The sequence below is a fragment of the Phacochoerus africanus genome, chromosome 7 (assembly GCF_016906955.1).
Source record: "Phacochoerus africanus isolate WHEZ1 chromosome 7, ROS_Pafr_v1, whole genome shotgun sequence".
Classification (NCBI taxonomy): Eukaryota; Metazoa; Chordata; class Mammalia; order Artiodactyla; family Suidae; genus Phacochoerus; species Phacochoerus africanus.
In genome coordinates, this window is record NC_062550.1 from 21,860,391 (window position 1) to 21,881,958 (window position 21,568).

At 41.1% G+C, this 21,568-nt stretch overlaps 1 protein-coding gene across 6 annotated transcripts in view; it reads right to left on the minus strand.

Moving 5' to 3' along the window:
• CBX5 (chromobox 5) overlaps window positions 1–21,356 on the minus strand; it is a 39,159-nt gene extending 17,803 nt beyond the window's left edge. The window contains exons 1-3 of one of the 6 annotated variants that reach the window (XM_047786815.1): window positions 21,199–21,356; window positions 20,936–21,032; window positions 1,830–2,008 (exon numbers count right to left, since the gene is read on the minus strand). In XM_047786815.1, the coding sequence (XP_047642771.1) occupies window positions 1,830–1,966 (137 nt within the window). In that variant the 5' untranslated portion in view covers window positions 1,967–2,008; window positions 20,936–21,032; window positions 21,199–21,356. Of the gene's footprint in view, window positions 1–1,829; window positions 2,009–2,198; window positions 2,252–3,678; window positions 3,800–3,919; window positions 4,013–20,868; window positions 21,033–21,198 lie in introns of those variants that run through there. The other 5 variants (XM_047786814.1, XM_047786811.1, XM_047786812.1 and 2 more) reach the window with 5 other exon arrangements.
• Between the last annotated feature and the right edge of the window lie 212 nt (window positions 21,357–21,568).

Here is a 21,568-nt window from a genome sequence, read left to right on the forward strand (position 1 = left end):
GATGTGCTATAAAATGTAAAATATACATCGGATTTTGAATTCTTAGCATGAAATGTAAAATTTCACCGATAATTTTTAAATTAATTAATTTTGAAGTAGCATTTTGATGTGTTGTGTTTAATAAAACACATTATTAAAATTAATTCCACTTGTCTTAATATAGCCACCATAAAATTTAAAATTACATATGTGGCTTGCATTACATTTCTATTGGACAGCACCACTCTAGGGAGCCTAAACCAGTTCCTAGCAGCTCACTGGGGTTCTAAGAAAATCCATTCTTTGTTATCAGGCATCCTGGGAAGAGAACTAATGAGAAATTAAGGCAAAATGCCTAATGATTACACAGCTTCATGTATTTCACTTCTCAAGCTACCTGTTCTACGCTTCAATATGTGTCTAGTTTTTGGTTTTTTGGGGGTCTGAAATCACAGCACGTGGAAGTTCCTGGGCCAAGGATCAAACCCACGCCACAGCAGTGAAAACACCAGATTCTTAACTCACTGAACCATCAACTCCAACATGTCTAGTTCTATTTATTCCAAAAGAAAAAAGAATTTATTTCAGCATGTCAGCGTAAGGTCAGTTAACCCCTAATTCTAAATGGTCAACACTTCAGTATCACCATAACTAACTTAAAAAGAGGGGTTTTAAAGTCTTTAAAATAAATTATTTAAAAAGCTAGATTGAACAGAGTTCCCATCGTGGCACAGTGCAAATGAATCCAACTAGGAACAATGAGGTTGCGGGTTCGATCAGTGGGTTAAAGATCTGGCGTTGCCGTGAGCTGCGGTGTAGGCCACAGTCGAGGCTCAGATCTGATGTCGCTGTGACTGCGGCGTAGGCCAGCAGCTATAGCTCCCACTGGACCCCTAGCCTGGGAACCTCCATGTGCCACAAGTGCAGCCCCAGAAAGCAAAAAAAAAAAAAAAAAGCTACATTGAGGGATAAAGGGAAAGATTACAGTTTACGTTGCTGCTGTGGCACAGGTTCAATCCCTAGCCCAGGAACTTTCAAATGCCTTGGGCACAGCTGGAAAAAAAAAAAAAAGGTAATTGTAGAAACTAGGTGGTGTGTATCTGAGTGTTCATTCAATTTTTTTTTGCCTCAGCTGTATATACGGTTTGAAATTTTAAAAAATAAATATTTGGGGGGAAATGTGGTCTCAGATCTAAGCCTCTCATTAAGATGAGTGCTTCATCCTATACTTTCGAGGTCCAAAGATCATTATGAAAAGCTATGAGCTATGCTTTTTGTTTGTTTCTTTTGTTGGTATGCAGAAGTTCCCAGGCCAGGGATGGAACCTGAGCCACAGCGGTGACCCTCACTATCACCTCAACAGTGACAACACTGGATCCTTACTCTGTTGAGGCACAAGGGACCTCCTCCTTTTGCTTAAATGTATGTATTTTAGCTTAGTTATATCCAAAAGAATAGTAATAATAACAGTTTATACTTACACTGATGTATTAGGCTTTACACATCTCCCCAACATCTCTATGCTATAAACTATTTCTTATCCCTCTTTTACAGAGGAGGAAAAAAGATTAAGAAACTTCACCAACGTCACTCAGCTCTTATTAGAAGTGGAAGAGCAAGAATCTGGACCCAGGCAATCCAGCCCCATGTCTACTCTCCTAAAGTCACTATACTGCCTCTGAAAAGCATTCTCTTTAGAACATCTGCTCCAAGAAAGGGGAAACTTTGCTTAGTTTACTGTGGTGTCTTCTGACTCTTACGAAAGGAGTGCTGGCAGAGAAAGAAAAAAACAAAGACGGTGGTGATGGTGCACGGGTGCAAAGTCCCACAGCCTGAGAGAATGTACTTACTCGGAAAAGCCTTTCCACTTCAGCAGATATTCCACTTGCCCCTTAACCACGCGTCTGTCTAGCACCTTCTCCACAACATACTCCTCCTCATCCTCTGAAGAAGAACTGTCAGCTGTCCGCTTGGTTTTCTTTCCCATGTCTCACGCTGTTCCACCTGAAGGACTAAGGCCACCGGGTTCCTGCAAGTGCGAAGGACATAATGGTCAGAATCCAGGTGAGCAGTTAAAATTTTCTGTCTCTTCTTGATGGAATGCAGGGGATATAATACAAAGCGGCTCCCCTATAAAACTGCCATATTGCACATACCTTAACAAAGTTTGAATGTTAAATAAATTATATATTCACTTAGAAAACAAAGTTTCCATGTACCTTTTTCTTGGGTCTTGAGGCATTCTATAGGTGAGTCCTAAGAATTTAATCAAAAACAGGTAAATCCTCACTTTCCAAACCACAACTTTCTCTTCAGCTAACAAGATCAAAATTATTAGATGGCACAATTATCTAACTCTTCTAATTTCAGATTCCAAAAAATAAGTAGTGTGTGGGATTTTAGTCTTGGATACTTCTGTAACTGTTTACAAGGCATAAACTCGTTGGAAAATGTGGAAAAACCTTCTGTTAGAAGAACCAAGACAGAACTAAAACCTTTCCCTCCAAAGTGACTAAGGTTCTTTATAAAAAAGAAACAAAAAATGAAAAGTCATCAAAATTTAACTTTCCTCTGCTCTGAGCACCTTGAACAGTCTCTTAGCAGCACAGAAAATGCCTGCCCGGGCATCTTTCACCACATTTTCAGTGATTCAGGACATTTCCCTTAAACAAATTGAGCCTGTCCCTTCAGAGCATCCATCAGCTCACAAAAGCGAGGCTGACATCTCAAACACACTAAAACCTCTTCTTTCACTCGGGCATGGGAAGGAGGCAGGGAGGGAGGAGAAATAAATTTTTAGTCCTAAAAATCAAAATTAGTCATTGGGTTGTTCAGTAATTCTTAAGGCTCAACTAATCCAAGTATTAAGGAGGGTACCTCTCCTCTAACTGGAGTTGACTCTGGGCCAAAGGAAGAGGAGGAGGAAAAGTCTGGTCCCAGACTCACATCAACATGAAGGCTCAAAACACAGAGGAACCATTCATAGGCCCAAGGAAAGCTGAAGCAAGGCAACACAAATGGAAATTGAGTTAAGCTCAGAAATATGCACAACCAGGGGGTACTCAACAGAGATTCTAGTTTTTAAAATTCCCACATTGTTGTTACCATACCCATTTTTAAGACTTCTTCCTTAACCATGTTAAATGGTGCCTAGAATCTGGATTACAGAGCAGAATTGTTTTCTTAGCTGAACTCCATTTTTATCTTGCCGTAATCTTTAAAGATTTTTCAGCACTCAAAAAATAATTCCATCCTGATCAGAAGGCCACCCTAGGAATAGGGAAGGCCACTTACTAATCTCAGAATTTTGTTCAAGTAGCATAAAAAGTTGCATTTATCGATTTACTTCATATTGGCAAAATTTAGGGAATTATTTCAAGAGTATACAGTTGGGAATCATACCTCCAGAACTTACTAGCAATAGGTCTGCCCACCCAAAATACTGTTTGTGCCCCTTACTGTTCTGTAATAAAACTATGGTTTTATTAAAATACTTTATTTGGAAGTGGGGTGGGAAAGCAGAGGAATGTTAAGGTAAGGGGTTTCAAAATAATTTTTCCATGAATTCAGAAGAAAGTCCTAAGCTTCAAGCAAAAAAAAAAAAATCTGATTTATTTAAAATAAAAGCAGCCTCCAACCTCACCAGAGACAGGAAATGTCCTATTCCAGGGAGAATACCCCACCCCCACCCCCACTCACCTTGGAATTTCCGGGAGCTGAGCAGTTTAGGTCAGAGCGCTGGGGTTAAAACCAGCCCCGGGTTAGATGCATGCAGTTAAGCATTGTGGCTATGGCCTCCCCTGCCTCACAAGGAAAAACAAGGATTTACATATGTGTTCTTCAGTTTGAGGGAGGAAAGAGGAAAATCTCCCTTTATACCTTCATGCAGAAGAGGAGCCCCAAAGGTAGAAGATGAATGGGGGTTCCCTCCTTTACCTACCGGATCGCCCCAGTTCTTTCTTTCCCTCTGGGCTAACAGGAGGGGCCTCCCCTCCCAGGTCTGGGGCTTGGCGGGCTGGCAGCTCCCCCGCCCCCACCCAGCTGCCTAGGCGCCACTGCGCAGCTGTCCCAGTCCGTTGCCATGGCAACTGGCAGCAGTACTAGACTAGGGGGAGAAAGGCAAACGGAAAAGTTAAAAGGCTTAACTTTCCTTTTCAGTGAAGACTGGGTGGAGAAGTTGGAAGGTACCTCCCTTGGCCTCAAGGCTAAGGCTTCAGAGCTCTAGAGAACTGGCTCCAGGGTTTTAAACCCAAAACTTGTGCTTATTCCTTTAAGAACACTGGGAATTAATCAATAGCATTTTAAGATCAACTAACAGGATTATAGCTCAACTAGAAGGGGGGAGCCAGGGAAAAGCTAAATCCATCTACACATGATCAGAATGAACTGCCCACCCCCTAATCCAGCCCTCCAGAAACATTTCAGACAAGGCCTTTTCTACCATCTGTCACTGAACAGTTAATTAAAATTGTTGGTGTGGGGAGGACCTGGGAATGGGAAGTATTTCAAAGATACTATACAACTTCCTTCTCTTGGGGGATTACTAGAAAAAGAAACAGATTCTGGAGACTTGAAGGGCTACCAAAGAACCTTTCAACTGAAATTAAGGCTAGGAAGAAATTTAATTAAGTAGATTTTTTAAAAGAGGGGAGAGGGAGCATCTAGTCATAACCATTACTGTTAAAACCATTTCTCATTAGTTGTTCTTTTAACTTTTTTTTTGGCCATACCCTTGGCATGTGGAAGTACCCAGGCAAGGGATCAAACACAAGCCACAGGAGCAACCCGAGCTGCAGAGATGACAATGCTGTATCCTTAACCTGCTGTGCAACAAGGAACTCCTCATTAATTGTTCTTGTGATGTTATAAAACATATTTTAAAATAATTACTATGCACCTGGAACATTAAATTATATAACTTAAAGCTTCATATATTAAGGATTCTTAATACTTGAGAAAAGGAGAACTGAGACAAAAGAAATACTCAAGAGACTCGCAGTCCCATGAATTTTCTTTTTTCTTGGTCCTAAAGAATGTCTTATTTTTTAAATTTTATTTTATTTTTTGTCTTTTCTAGGGCCACTCCTGTGGCATATGGAGGTTCCTAGGCTAGGGGTCCAATCAGAGCTGTACCTGCCGGCCTATGCCAGAGCCACAGCAATGCGGATCCGAGCCGTGTCTTCGACCTACACTACAGCTCACAGCAACGCCCGATCCTTAACCCACTGAGCAAGGCCAGGGATCGAACCTGCAACCTCACAGTTCCCAGTCGGATTCGTTAACCACTGCGCCACAACGGGAACTCCCCTAAAGAATGTTTTAGATCTCCAAAACACTGCCCTACTTTACAGACAGACATGGGTCTTTAGAGCTAGAGGCTGCTGTCACAGAAGATTAAGAAAAAGGGACAATCAAAAGCAAAGAATCCAGAGTGGCTCAGCAGGTTAAGGACCCAACATTGTCTCCGTGACGATGCAGTTTCAATCCCTGGCTTTGCTCAGTGGGTTAAGAATCTGGTACTGAGCTGCAGCACAGGCCACAGATGGGGCTTAGATCTAGTGTTGCTGTGGCTGTGGCACAGGCTGAGAGGGGCAGCTCCAATTTGACCCCTCGCCCAGGAACTTCCACATGCTGCAGGTGTCGATGTTAATTTTAAAAAAAAGCAAAGGATCCGTTGAGGAGAAAAATATAATCGTGACTATTTTGGCTATCAGAAGAAATACGAGGATATGAGAGCAAAGTGGACAGTTTTCATCCATAGAGGATTTCTTCAAACTTGAATAGACCCATAAGGAAATGTGAGTAAAAACTGCCCATTTCAACTCTTCCTAACTTTTTAAAACTTTTTGTAGATAACGGATATTTAAATAATGCCAAAAGAATTAGATCGGGGTTGTGATTCTGTGATTAACTTGCCATGTGTGATGGTGAGTAAATAAATTTTAGCTCTAACCCCAGAATCACTAAAATGGACCAAATAAATCTCCACTGCCTATCTCCTAGAGAAAAAGTAAGTTTATACTGAAACCAAAGGGCCTCCAAAGAGAAGCTTTTGTAAAAAATATCACAGGACCTAATACAACAGGGGCAGAAAAAATGGGACCTTCCAAATTCCTAAGCCATTAAACCATATCACATGCAGTAACTCCTGCAGTTCAACATGTTCGTTAGACAGCAAGGAAGAAGAGTGTCTTTGTTAACTAGGTGCTGGTAAACTAATAACCTTCAGAGAAAAGGCAGATACTCTTTCCCTCAAGGACAAAATTCTTTTTTTTTTTTTGTCTTTTTGCTATTTCTTTGGGCCGCTCCCGTGGCATATGGAGGTTCCCAGGCTAGGGGTTGAATCGGAGCTGCAGCCACTGGCCTACGCCAGAGCCACAGCAATGCTGGATCCGAGCCGCATCTGCAACCTACACCACAGCTCACGGCAACGCCGGAGCGTTAACCCACTGAGCAAGGGCAGGGACCGAACCTGAAACCTCATGGTTCCTAGTCGGATTCGTTAACCACTGCGCCACGACAGGAACTCCAAGGACAAAATTCTTATTCCTTGAAACTAAGACAGGCATTGGAGATAGCAGAATGAAAGGGCTAACAGCAATTCTGTGAAGGGATAAAGGATAGGAAAGAATGACAGCAATATTAACACTTAAAACAAGTGAATTCAACAATAAATTGAATTTTCCCTAAAAAAAATCAGGAAATAAAGGGAGTTCCTGATGTGGCTCAGCAGAAATGAATCTGACTAGTATCCATGAGGACACAGATTCGATCCCTGGCCTTGCTCTGTGGGTTAAGGATCCAGCATTGCTGTGAGCTGTAGGTCGCAGACGTGGCTCGGATCCCAAGTTGCTGTGGTTATAGTGTAGGCTGGCAGCTACAGCTTCTATTTGATTCCTAGCCTGGGAACCTCCATAAGCTGTGGGTACGGCCCTAAAAAAGAAAAAAAAATCAGGAAATAAAGAGCCAGATCAAGTCCTTCCTTCCCACTCTTAAGAACCGCCTAAAAGGCACAAGGCTAAGATCCCTCTCTCTTTGGGAAATGGGTTTTGTAACAGCTGACAAATCAAATTGGGCCTGATGCCAAGAGTCAGAGTCCAACCATAATATTCTGTAAAGAATGGCATGCAATTGTCTTGTAAATCTCCTGGACAGTCACAGATCAGAAGCTGGCAAGGATGACGACATAGTTCTGATGGAATGTGTCTTATCTTAACCTTGAAGTTACAGATCTGCTCAGGAGCAGCAGTAAGAAATGAGAAATGCACTCAGACATCGGAGGGGACATAATTCTCTTCTAGACAGCGTGACCCAGTGTATTAGGGTCAAATGAAACACAAAGCCAGACGGACAATTTAAGGGCTAGTGCCTGGACCAGATAAAGCATCAAGACTGGTGGTTCACGCTGAGCTTGGGAGGAGGGAGCTTTCCAGTGTGAGAAATGAGACATGGCTGGCAGGATGATGGAGTGAGTAAGGTAGAAGCTTGATACCATGACAGAGGAAGAAGGGCTGAGCCTCCGCACACAACCTTATTATCCTTGTAGAAATCTCCATGGGAAAGGGTGAGCAGCTTCTCAAGTTTCTAGTCGTACAGACATAACAACTCTTAGCCTTTTCTTAAACATACACAGGAACTCTCTGGTAAAGGCATCAACAACTACAGACAGTCCAGCAATTTAACTGCCCATCAGATCATGAGAAAGAGCAGGCAGGGTCCACCAACCCTTCACATAAATGACACAAGGCAAATTCACCTTATAGGCCTCAGAGCACTGGGGGAAAACACCTAAACCAGGGATCTGGTGAGAATTCAGCCTTGGACAAACATCAAAAAGCTTTGTGGTCAGGCACAGTCAGAACCCACATTCCAAGGTGATGACAGGAAACTTCTTTAACAGACGAATCTTCCAGAAAAAAAGGGGGGGTGGTGGTGAGGAGGTGAAGCAGAAAGAGAGGGATTTAAAAAAAAAAAAAAAAACCCACACATTATAAAGGTAAAAGAAAAAATGGTAAAAGTGCCAGTACTCAGAAATTACAGAAAGGTCATTATACAAAGTTGGCGCAATCCAGAAGAATGGAGGGATGATTAGCTATTTGCATTAACCAATCAATCCTAGAAGCAGAGAACCACCTACATGGGATCTCTGGTATCCCTCTGCTCTGTCTAGTTCAGGCTCCACTCTAGTCCCTCCAGTCACTATTTTTTTCTTCCCTCCCCCCAGTCACTATGCCAGCTGTCCTCGTGGCTTTTCTTAGATCTTGGTGTAGCACATACAAGCAAAAGCATATGGGTATATATACACATATAATTCTATATCTTTCTCTAAGCTTCCTTTGTATTGTTTAAAAATGTCAAAATATATAATCACTGAGCTCTCTTCATTTTAGAGTTTTTTTGGGATATGGAAGTTCCCAGGCTAGGGGTCGAATTGGAGCTACAGCTGTTGGACTATGCCACAGCCACAGCAACACTGGATTCAATCTGTGTCTGCAACCTACACCTAACCCACTGCACAAAGCCAGGGATCGAACCTGCATCCCTGTGGATCCTAGTCAGGTTAGTTAACCACTGAGCCACAAAGGGAATTCCCATTTTAGAATTTTAACATAAATTCTCCAAGGCCACTAAGAAAGCAAAATCCTCTATAAAGAAAGCCATTCTAAAGAGCAGGAAAGAGCAAGGGCATATTAAAGGTCCCTATCACATTATTAATTAAATATGCCAATGATGGGTGACTTTAGTTGGTCCAGGCTTGATAAATTCCCATTTCTCCCCTAAGGCCCTTGATGAAACCTGTTGGCTTATATGAAGATTAAAGTGTCAGCTACAGCACTGTCTTTAAGGCATCTTCTTTATAGCCATATTGTAGAAAATAAAACAGATGAAAAGAAACTAAATTTACAGAACCATTTTAATCTGGTCTAAGTTCTTTGCTCTTTATGGATCTACAAGTACCATTGGCTTTAGGTTTGTAATACATACAGCATAAAACTAAAATACCTTCTATAAAGATGTTTTCTTCCACTAGATTTATGATTTCCAAAGTATTAGGCATGTGGCACTTTAACAAAAACACAGTATAGAGATGCACATTACAGCTGTCCTGGCTGTCTCAGGTTTTGTTAAATGAGCTGATAACTATCACTCCACCTCCACCAAAAGCCTATGAGCACCCAATTCAAAAGGAGTTAAAAGCTTTTTAAATGTCTGTTTAAGAGACTGGATTAGGAAAGAGTTGAGGAGGAAGATTAACTGTGGTCGTTAACACCCCTATCATTAACAAGACACAAACAGACAACACAAACTTTATTAATAGAGAGGAGTGTGGAAAGAGGAAAGGCTCTCCCTTGGCTAACACAGCTCCAGTTTGTGATCCTTTAAAAATCAGGCCAACGCACTGTTTCAACCAGTCACAGAATTATTCTGGGGCCAAGTATCCTATTTGTTGATTATCTAAAACTCTTGCTCCAGCGAGCAAGGGAGTAAAGAGACATTTGTTCTTTTAGATTAAAACATATAGATTATAAATAGAGATAAAGGCTGCCTTATAAATTTCACTTAGCTATACTGTCCTCCAAGCTCCGATCACCACTAAAAATATAAATGAAAGTGTATTACAGCAATTCTCAGAACTGCTCAAAAGCTTTAAGTATGGTTCACTGGAATATTTAGCAGTAACATACAAATTCTTGATGTCTTAAGAAAAAATGGGTAATAGCAACATTTGAGTAGATTACCATGAAACTTCAATTTTCACATACCACTCTGGCAGGTCATATTCACAAAATATGGAAGGGTTAAAAAAGAACTGAAATGTCCACCCCCAAATAAAATTATGGTCATAAGGTATTTTCCAAACAGCCATAAAATTAAAGACTATGCTTATCTAGCTTGTACACATTTTGGACATCAGCAGCTTAAGGGTTACCAGGGCCCCATCAGGTCATTTCAACAAATCCTCTATTTTAAGGAAGAGCTTCTACTATGCCAGACAATTTATATTCTATCAGAGTCTTTGTTCAGCAGAGACTCAGGAGACATACAAATTTGCATAACCATAAACTAAAATATCTAAAAATCTATAATATTACTGTTGAGATGATATTAGACTTTAAATCAATATGCTAAAATCTAATTAATATATCCTGACCCCCCCCCAAAGAGGAGTTTTTATACAATTGGAATAAGAACGATATCTCAGACTGTAAAACTTCAGGGGGTAAAGAGAGCATATGGCATAATTTTGTGCTTTGCCGTTACCTTGGTGAGTTAGTGACATGAATTACACTGAAGTCATAGTCTACAATTTAGACAAATAAAATCAAGCCAGTATTGAACTTTTTCCCATCCTATACAACAGTATCCTTGGCAGCTCCTTGGCCATCTGTTAAGATCCTGACCAATTCCTCTCCGTGGCAATTTAAAAGCTGTAAAAAAATACATAATGGGTGATGACAGGAGAAACAAACCCACACCAGAAATTATTGAACCTTGTACATCTTTGCAAGTGTCTCTATTGACATTTAAGTGTGAATTACTATACCACAATATCATAAAAGTGTGCTCTACACTTCAGATATATTGATAGTTAAATGCAAAGAAAGGCCACCATCAGATAAACGGCCAAAGGGATGGCCAATGTCAGACCACCCAGCTCTTCCACTGAGCATTCTGACATGTTACTTAAACCAAGTGAGATGTTTCTGCCTCTTCTTGTCTGGCTTCTAACCATCCTCCCAATTCAGATCCTATGCCAAAAGGATGATTAATATAGTAATTTCATTCTTTGCTCTAAAATTGATTGGTTGGTTATTGGTTGGGACATTTATTGAGGGCCTAGTAGCTGCCAAGCAATGCATGGGCATTGAGTCTAGCCCAGTCCTCAACTTAAGGACTAAGGATTTTAAGTGTCTCCTTGGTTAAGTCAGCACTGGTTAGCAGGGTCTCCAAAGAATAATACAAAAAAGCTACTAAAAGGGCAACTTGTTAACAGCGGCAATATCATGAATAAGGAATAAGATGTGGGTCCTATCCCAAGGAGATCACTGAAAGGTTGAACTTGACAGTTCACTTAACTTGAAGGGTGTTAGCTACTTGCCCTACTCATCCCATAGGTCTATGGCAGTGGGGGTGGGTGGGTGGGTGTGTGGGGGTGTGTGTGTGTGTGCGCAGAAAACACTTAAAAATGTAGACCAAACAGAATATAAATGTCTGCTAGTGGAATTTTAAAATAATGAACATTTTGGCAAGTGTTCCCTCCTCTTCTGTCTTCTGGAAGAGCCTGTATAGAATTGATATTTCTCCCATCAGGGTTGGAAAATTCACCCCATAAAGCCATCCGGACCTGGAGTTCTCTCTGTGGGAAGGTTTCTAACTACAAATTCCATTTTCTTAATAGATATAAGGCTAGTGAGGTTCTGAATTTCTTCTGAAGTGAGCTTCAGTAGTTTGTCTTTCAAGGAAGCCATTCATTTTATCTTAGATATTGAATGTATTGGCATAGTTGTTCTAATATTCCCTTATTGCCCCTCCCCCACTTTTTAATGGCCTCACCTGCAGTGAATGGAAATCCCTAGGCCAGGGACTGAATCTGAGCTGCACAGCTGCCGCAATGCTGGATCCTTTAAGCCACTACATGCCAGGCCAGGGATCAAACCCCAGCCTCTGCAAGGACCCGAGCTACTGCAGTCAGATTCTTAACTCACTGTGCCAAGGTGGGAACTCCTCTCAATACCCTTTAAGCATCTATAGGATCAGTAGTGATATCCCTTCTCTTATTCCTGATATTAGTAATTTGTGTTTATATTTCCCCTGATCAAACTTGCTTATTAATTTTATTGATCTGAAAAAACTTTCAATTTCATTGATTTTTCTCTGTTTTATACTTCATCAACTACTTACTGCTTTTACCTTCATTTTCTTTCTTTCGGTTTAATTTGCTTTCTTTTTTTTTTCTTTTCTGGGCCACACATACATAAGTTCCCAGGCTAGGGGTCAAATTGGAGTTGGAGCTGCAGCTGCCAGCCTACACCATATCCACAGCAACGCAGGATCCAAGCCATGTCTGCAACCTACACCACAGCTCACCGCAAGACTGGATCCTTAATCCACCAAGCACTACCAGGAACTGAACCCACATCCTCATGGATGGTGCATTTCTGCTGAGCCACAATGGGAATTCCTGCTCTTTTTTTAATTTAAAAAATTTGACATGTAACACTATAATGTTAAGGTTACAGAGTTACTTTGATACATTTGTATATTGTAATATGGTAGACAATGTGATATTTATTACATTACATAATTACAGTACCATATTATTATCTACATTCATTATCCATGCATTGTATCTTTAGGGCTTATCTACTACTTGTTACACACAAGTTTGTACCCTTAAACATCATTACTTTCTTTTTTGGCCACCCTGAAGCATATAGTTCCAAGGCCAGGGATCAGATACAAGCTGAAACTGTAACCTACATGGCAGCTGCAGTAACACCAGATCCTTTAACTCACTGATTCAGGGATTGAACCCAAGTCCTGGCACTGCATAGATGCTGCCAAGCCTTTTGCACCACATCGGTGACTCCTAAACATCATTACTCTTATTGCTTCTTTTTCTGGGTTCTTAAAATAGAAACATAGACTCTAGATCTTTTTGCCTTTTTTTTTTTTTTACCAAGGCACAACTGCGGCATATGGAAGTTCCCAGGCTAGGGGTCAAATTGGAGCTGCAGCTGCAGACCTACACCAAAGCCACAGCCACACCAGATCTGAGCCACATCTACAGCCTAATCCACAGCTTGCAACAAAGCTGGATTGTTAACCCACTGAGCAAGGCCAGGGATCAAACATCCTCACAGACACTATGGTCTGTGGGTTCTTAACCCACTGAGCCACAAGAACTCCTTTCTACCTTTATAATTAAAGCATTTAAAATTATAAAAATTATAAAATTTTCTCTAAGCACTGACTTAGTTATATCCCAAATTTTGACATGTTATCATTTTTATTCAGTTCAAAGTATTTTCTAAATGGAAATCCCTGGCAGCTCAGTGGGCTGGAGATCGGTGATGCTACTATAGTGAGGGTTTGATCCATGGTCCCCAAACTTCTGCATACCATGGACATGGACAAAATTTTTTTCTTCTTTGTGATCTCTTTGATCCATGGATTGCTCAGAAGTGTGTTGTTTAGTTTCAAATGTTTGAGGATTTTCCAGATGTCATTCAGTTACTGATTTCTAATTTAATTGTGTTATGGTCAGGAACATCCTTTGTATTTTTATGTTTACAAATCCTTTTAATTTTGAGATTTGTTTTATGACAGAAGATGGTCTGTTTTGGTAAATCTTCCTTTGCAATTGAAAAGAATATATTTTTCTTAAAAAAAGAAGAAAGAAAAGGAAGTTTCCTGGTAGTCTAGTGGTTAGGACTTGGTGGTTTCACGGCTATGGCCTGAGTTCAATCCCTGGTCTGGGAACTGAGATCCCACAAGCCACAGCACACTGCAGGACTACCCCCCCCCACCGCTTTCAAAAGAAAAAAGAATGTGTATTCTGCTGCTGTTGGATGGAATATTCAATAAATGTCAGTTATATTATGTTCATTGACAGTATTGTTCAAGTTTATTTCCTTACCGATTTTCATCTAATTCTATTAATTACTGAATGAGGGTGTTAAAATTTCCAAAACTGCAGATGTGTATTATTTAGTTCTATTGTTTTTTTCTTGTATTTTGACACCTTTTTTTTTTTTTTTTTTGGTCTTTTTAGGGCCACACCCGTGGCATATGGAGGTTCCCAGGCTAGGGGTGAAATCAGAGCTGTAGCCGCCGGCCTAAAGACCACAGCCACAGCCACGTGGGATCCAAGCGGCATCTGTGACCTTAACCACAGCTCAAGGCAATGCCGGATCCAGGTTGTTTAACCCACATGGATACTAGGTGGGTTTGTTACATTGAGCCACGAAGGGAACTCCCTTGATGCTTATTATTAGTTGTGTAAAATTTGGGATTGTTGTGTCCTCCTGAATTGATCCCTCTATCATGTAACCTAGTGTTAGCTATTTGTCCTACCTACCTCATGTCTGTTATGGAAAAAGAACAAGAAAAGCACTTTGGAAAATACACAGAAAACAGAAGGTAAAATGTCTGATGACAGAAGTAGTTAAAAATAACTTTAATGAATTTTCTGTACTATCTGTAAGTTTTATCTACGCTTGTCTCCCATTACACATATAAATGGGGTTTGCCTATGTTTTATCAGATTCCTAGATATAATTTATTATTGTGAAATACTGAACAAATTAGCAGTATATTACCCTCTATAACTCCCTGTGCGGTAAGTGAGTCTCACTGATTTAGGGATGAGAAACAAGGCACATGGAGTTCAAGGATTTGCCTCAGAAACCAAACTTAAGATAGATTTCCCAGTCTGTTAGTTGACCTCTTTAGCAGAGGGCATTTTATTCTGACATAATTATGCCCGCTGGCTCAGATATGAACTTGCTTTATTCTAAGAATTGTAGATTACAATCACAGAAATACTTGAATTCAATTTGGTTCCTCCTTTCCATGAAGAAATAAATAATGAGAGTGTGTTATAAAACTTGATCTTGAAATAGTCCTTTCAATGACACCATCTCAATCCCAGGGTTTCTGGTGTCCTTCCTAGCAAAGAAACACAATGGAAAAGGCACTTATATTTATTAAGACTGAAGAATAAGACTGCATGAGAAAAAATTTGAAACTAGGTCCATGATTTAGTTCCAAGTAGAAAAATCTGGCAGTGCTGTTTTTTCTTTGTTAAAATTCTGCTTATTCTCCTCCTTTAAAAATGTATTTATTTATTTTGGCTGTGCCCAAGGCATACAAAAGTTCCCAGAGCAAGGACTGGACTCGAGCCACAGCAGTGGCAATGCCAGCCAGATCCTTAACCACTCAGCCACCAGGGAACTCCTTAAAAATTTTTAATGGGGATATAATTGACTGTGTTTAAATTTGATGAACTATCCTTACTGGATAGGAAATTCAGACCATATAGTCCACAGCCTTATAAGAATGACAGTGAAAAGTGGCCCAGCTAGTTCATTATACTTTTTTAAGAAAATTCCACACAATTAACAAGTACATGTTTGCTACCCTGGGCTGTCTTTTTTTTTTTTTTTAAATACCATGATTTTAATTTTTTTCATTATAGCTGGTTTACAGTGTTGTCAATTTTCTACTGTACAGCATGGTGACCCAGTTACACATACATGTATACAATCTTTTTCCTTAATACTTGAGGGGTTGACAACCAGCCAACAACTCAGTATTCTGTCCCTCAAGTCCTAGGCAAGACCACCAGTGGACTGTAATGGCCCCAAATATTAGAATGAGTTTTTGAGTTACCTTTTTTAAAAATTTTATTTTATATTTTTTGGCCATGCTCACAGCATGCAGAAGGTCCCGGCTAAAGGACTGAACCCAAGCCACAGCAGTTACAATACCAGATCCTTAACTGATAGGCCACCAGGGAAGTCCACCCCTCATTTTAGAAAATAACTTATATTTGGATAGGGATTGGAGAAATCGGGTATAATGGTCTGCATGATCACACCCCCCCAACCACACTAAAGACCATGACCTAGTCACTCAAACCTGCATGATTATTAAGATGTGATTTAATGATGTGAAAGGAGAAATTAACCCTGAATTATCTGGTGGGGCTTAAATTCAATCACGTTTAAAAAAAAAAGAGGGAGTTCCCGTTGTGGCCCAGTGGTTAAGGAATCCGACTAGGAACCATGAGGTTGTGGGTTCAATCCTTGGCCTCACTCAGTGGGTTAAGGATCTGGCGTTGCCGTGAGCTGTGGTGTAGGTCGCAGACTCGGCTCGGATCCTGCGTTGCTGTGGCTCTGGTGTAGGCCAGTGGCTGCAGCTCCAATTAGATCCCTAGCCTGGGAACCTCCATATGCCACGGGTGCAGCCCTATAAAGACAAAAGACAGGAGTTCCCGTCATGGCGCAGTGGTTAACGAATCTGACTAGGAACCACGAGGCTGCAGGTTCGGTCCCTGCCCTTGCTCAGTGGGTTAACAATCCTGCGTTGCCGTGAGCTGTGGGGTAGGTTGCAGATGCGGCTGGGATCTCGAGTTGCTGTGGCTCTGGCGTAGGCTGGCAGCTACAGCTCCGATTAGACCCCTAGCCTGGGAACCTCCATATGCCACGGGAGCGGCCCAAGAAATGGCAAAAAGACAAAAAAAAAAAAAAACCAAAAAAAGACAAAAGACAAAAAACAAACAAAAAAACAAAAAATTCAATTACATGTATCCTTTGAAGAAAGGCCAGAGTTCTGAGACAGACACACAGAGAAGGAAATATGAAGACACAGCAGGGAAAGACAAAGGCCATAAACCAAGGAATACTGAAAACAGCCAGAAGCTGGAAACGGAAGGAAGGGACTCTCCCACAGGGCCTCCAGAATGGGCTCAACACCTTGGCTGCAGACTTCTGGCCTCCAGAATTGTGAGAGAAAAGAAGTTCCTATTGTTTGAAGACACCAGGTTTGTGGTAATTGCAACCACAAGAAAATAACACACAAGGAAAATAAAATTTTAAAAATCTTAAGCTGGACATATATAATTCCAATTAATGATCCAAAAAGAATTGTGTTTTAAGTAACCCAAAGAATGCCTAAAACCTTTAATCCTTCATTTCGAAGGATAAATTAAGGCAATCGATCACAAGATGCAATTTCCCCAAAGTATGGCAGATCTGAGAAGACGAACTCAGAAAGGTCTAATATTTACAAAGCTGCTAACAAGAACAGTGTAGGTTTTCCCAAACATGCTAGCTGGTAGAGCTCCCGGACAGACTAAACATAGGCAACAGTTGTCACTGTGGGTGTTCTGCCAACACAAGTGTAAAGTTGTCATCAGAAATGAATATGTGGCTTCAAGTGGCTCACAGAAATCTAACAAATCTGCGTCTTGGACTCTGCACAAGCCAACTCTTCTCAGGATGACCTGGACTCCTTCCCATTAGTGCAATGGTCAGCTAAAGCCATCCTCTATAAGTAGGGAAGGAAAAATCAGTTTCTGTCAGGGAAAAAAAGGCAACTGCCCAGAGTCCAAGTTCATCAGTAATACGTTTAAGTATCAGCCATACTCAGTCATAAGTGTTATCTTACAGTGTAATTTACTGCTTTTAAAAATCAACATTCAGAGAATTGAGGCCCAATTTCATCTAAAGTGAATGGAAATAAAAACAGACTAAAAGGACAAGGAAAAAAAAAGAAATGCTTTACCAGGGGGTGTTAAATGTGCTATTTCAATAAGACATATAAATCACGCTATGTGGTTGAATAAAATACCTCAATAAATGGAAAAAATTACTAGTCTTTCTCAGAAACCTTTGTACCCTGGATACCTTTCTGTCTTTCCATAGCTACTGTCAAGGGCTCAGAAAATCAACAGAACTTGCCTAGACATATAAAAATCCAGTCACCTCAGAGGTATGTTCTTTCTTTCTCTTGTCCCAGTTATCATCCTGCTCACAGCCTACCCAGACAAGAAGCTTTCTACTTACTAGATTTCAGAAAAACCACTGAAGATGTGTTATTTTCCCTTTTAGTGAAAAATCATTTTGTTTGGATACAATATTATGCCTCTAAGTTCTAAGCTTAAGTGCTTAAAACTTAATTTTTGTAATACTAGGCTCAGTGCTTTTTATTGTTAACAGAGTGCTTAACAAGTTAACAACCAAACCAGGTACTCCAAAGGCAAGAAATACAAGTCTAAACTTGGGATTTTCAATGTGACAGTCTCAGAATTTCAATGAAAAATTACCCCACCAGAGAGAAATGTGTGTCAGACCTACTAATTGTGACACTCTAAAAGAATTCACAATAAAACATGCAATTTTTATTTGTACACCAAAAAGTCTAGGTTGAAGTCATGAAATTTTTCAAATTAAAAACATCAAATAAGGGGTGGCTGATCATTTTCTTTATAGACCCAAGTAACTGGAGCTGGAGATGAGTGCAATCTACTCAAGAGTAATCTAAGGTGGCATGATTTGGTTATCTATTCTTCAGATCAGTATTCCTTCTTTTTCTTTCCTTTTTTTTTTTTTGGCCACACCTACAGCATGCTCCTGAGCCAGGGACTGAACCCAAACCACAGCAGTGACCTGAGTCTCTACAGTGACAATGCCGGATCCTTAACCTACTGCACCATAAGGGAACTCTCAAATCAGTATTTCTTTTTCCTCCAACGCATGTGTCTCTACATAGCTGAAAAATCAGTTTAGCAGAAATCGACTTGTGTTTTTAACCAAATGATACAGTCTACTACAGAAGAGAAAATGTCAGTGCTTTGAACATTTATCTGCATAGTGAAACTTTTTTCAATGTGCCTACAGGGTCAGTGTAAAATGTATTTCTTACTCTGGGTCAAGGTCAAAAAAGTTTGAAATACTGATCCAAAAGAATGCTAGTAAAGGAAAGAGGAATAAATCAGATAAGAATACAAGAAACATCTGAAGCAAAGTCTACATTCTTCAAAAACACATTTGCCATTATTTCAGGAAGTCAAACATAAGATGCAATCAATGTTTAAACTGCAAGAAATGGTAAAAATCTTAATGAAAGTTTTCTCTTACCCAATGAAACAATGATCATGCTCTATCTGAACAGATAATCATAAGGACTCAGTGATCCACTTTACCAAGGACACTTCCTAAACATTCATCTTCTCCCTCTGATTTCCAATTGGCAAAAAACAAAATATTTTGACAAGATAATCAACTCTACGATGTCTCATTTTTTATTTTTATTTATTTACTTGTGGTCTTTTGTCCTTTTTTTAGGGCTGCACCCATGGCATATAGAAGTTCCCAGACTAGGGGTCGAATCAGAGCTACAGCCTCTGGCCTATGCCAAAGCCACAGCAACATGGGACTCAAGCGGAATCTTCGACATACACCACAGCTCACTGCAACACTGGATCCCTAACCCACTGCTCGAAGCCAGGGATCGAACCTGCATCCTCATGGATCCTAGTTGGGCCCGTTAACCACTGATCCGTGAAAGGAACAGATAAATGGTTTCCAAGTGGAGATTTTGCGCCCCTCCCTCCCAGGACAATTGGGAAAACTTTGATTGTCACAAGTGGGGGTGTGGGGAGGTGAAATGCACTTATTAGGCTCAAAATGTAAATAGCACTGAAGCTGAGAAACCCTACAGATCAAGATTGTATTCCTTTCAAATTTAAATAAATTAGGGACAGAAATTCTTAATCTATATCACTTCAGTTCTTACAAACCAAGTAGCTACACTATTAACATACCTATAGTTTATACGCAAATATGAAACAGATTTTCCATTTCAAGTATCAGAAAACATGAAAATCTCTCCTCTGTTCAGGATAAGCTCAGCTAAAAATCATCTTTCTTTTGCACAGTGTTACAAAGATCTCTAATCATAACAGAACTTCTTCATGTGTATTTGAACTTACTACAGTATTTAAACAACTGTCCCTTGATACTAAATAAGGCAGTTAATAACAGGAGTATAGGAATTCTCTTATGAGGCAGTAGGTTAAGGATCGAGAGTCACCACTGCAGCAGCCTGGATCACTGCTGTGGTGCACGTTAGATCCCCAGCCCAGGAACTTCCTTATGCCACAGGTGCGGCCAAAAAAGGGGGAGGGGCAGTATAGACTCTCATACAGTCAAAACGTAATGAAAATTTCTATGGTTTACTAAAACATAGTGGAATGAGTAGAACGAGCATTACTAACAGGATATGGACTGCAGGAAATACTTTGAAATTCTATAATCAAAAGGCAAAAAATAACCCAGGTGATGGATGGGTTCCGTCTCCAGCACCCTAAGTATCACCCTCCTTAAGCAACTTCCTTTTTATCCAAATCCAGATATCCTTAAAGGAACAGCAGAAAGAAGGCCTAAGAAGATCTGTAACAATGTGAAGAGATATATATGGAGGAGAAAGTTCCTCAGAGCAGAGCCTAAGATAAAGGCATTGGACAATGCTTGTAAAGCACTTAACGTCATGACTATCAGTACTCAAAAAAAAAAATTATCTTTTTAAAATTTGTATGTTTAAACCAAGAATCGCTTTAGTTCTTAACTGAAAAACAGCACCTTTTTGAGGTGTAAGGAGGTGGTGAGAAGTACTTGACTATAACTGAAAACACAAAAACAACGAGCTTTTAAATTTATTTTTAATTACAAATTATTATCCCTGCAAAAATGTAAACACTGGAGATGCGATGTGTCTCCAACCCACTGTATCCCTAGAGGTTAACATATTTTGCTATGCAGTTTTCCGAAACATCTCCTATGGGTTCACAAATATCTCTTTGTCTGTGGCAATATGCATTAATATTATTTTGTAGACTCTTCTTGGGTGCTATTCCACAACAGTACAAATAAATTCTATTTGTTCTAAGATTTCAAGGCAGTCTTCCTAAAGAAGCGAGTTTTCCAGTCATGTCTTTGACATCCCTTGTTCCCCTCCAAAACCTAAAGTGCTGGATGGTGAGATATACCGTTGTGGGGGGGAAAGAGCCAAAACCGAGGAATACAGGACCAAACTTAACAGCTTTCCTACCAGAGAAGTGTGGCACCGAGGCCCACAGGTTTTGTTAAAGTCATTGTGAATAAAATAGCCCCTACGCGCCATCACAGGCATTGAATCCCCTTCCTCGCATCCCCAAATCTAAGACCTCCCTCTTTTGGAGCGCTGATTGGACGAACAGCCTGAGCGCTTTCCAGAGGCTGCTCGCCTACTGGCTCCCGATTTGGTCCATCCACCTAACCGCCCAACTCCCGCATCCCCCATTGGAGTCAAATCGTGGCCTCTTGGAGGAGCCCAACCTACCGCGCGCTTCGTGCTCATTGGCTCAGTGAGATGCTGCTCAGGAGGAGAAAGCCCGCCTCCCACATACCGATGGCCCAAGGACCGATGAGTCGGCAGCTAAGGACAGCCCCAATTGGCCTATACACTCGCCAGTCAAACTCTTCCGCTGCAAAGCTCCACAGAACCTACGGGGATAAAACATCCCGCCCCCGTTCTTCCATTGGTTGGCCGATCTCACCGCTCCCCCTTCACGAGCCCCCACCCCGAGGTCCATTCATTTCACACAATAACGGGCCCAGTTGGAGTCAGTTCAAGACCTCGTATGGGTAGGCAAGATGGTCCGCCACTTACCGGGGGTCGAGACCGATCACTCACGCTAACGCCTCGCCTGTTCCTCTGTGGTGCGGCCGGACCACAAGCCACCGCCGCCGCCGCCTTCTGCGCAACGCCAACCGCCCGCCAAAACGGATCCTTCCCTGCGCCTGCGCGACCAATCCTGGGACCCGACCCTTTCCCCGCCCATTACGCCTGCGCAAAAGGGGGCACAACTCCCGCCACTACGCAGGCGCCTTAGGTTCGCCGCTGTCTCCTGCCCGCCATTTCACGTGTTGCAAGCTCCGGGCGGAACTTCTTAGCGCGCCTGCGTTAACTCGCCATTTTACTACACATGCGCTCAGCAGGCGATCTTGCCCCCGCCCCCGTTCCGCTAAATTGTCGCATG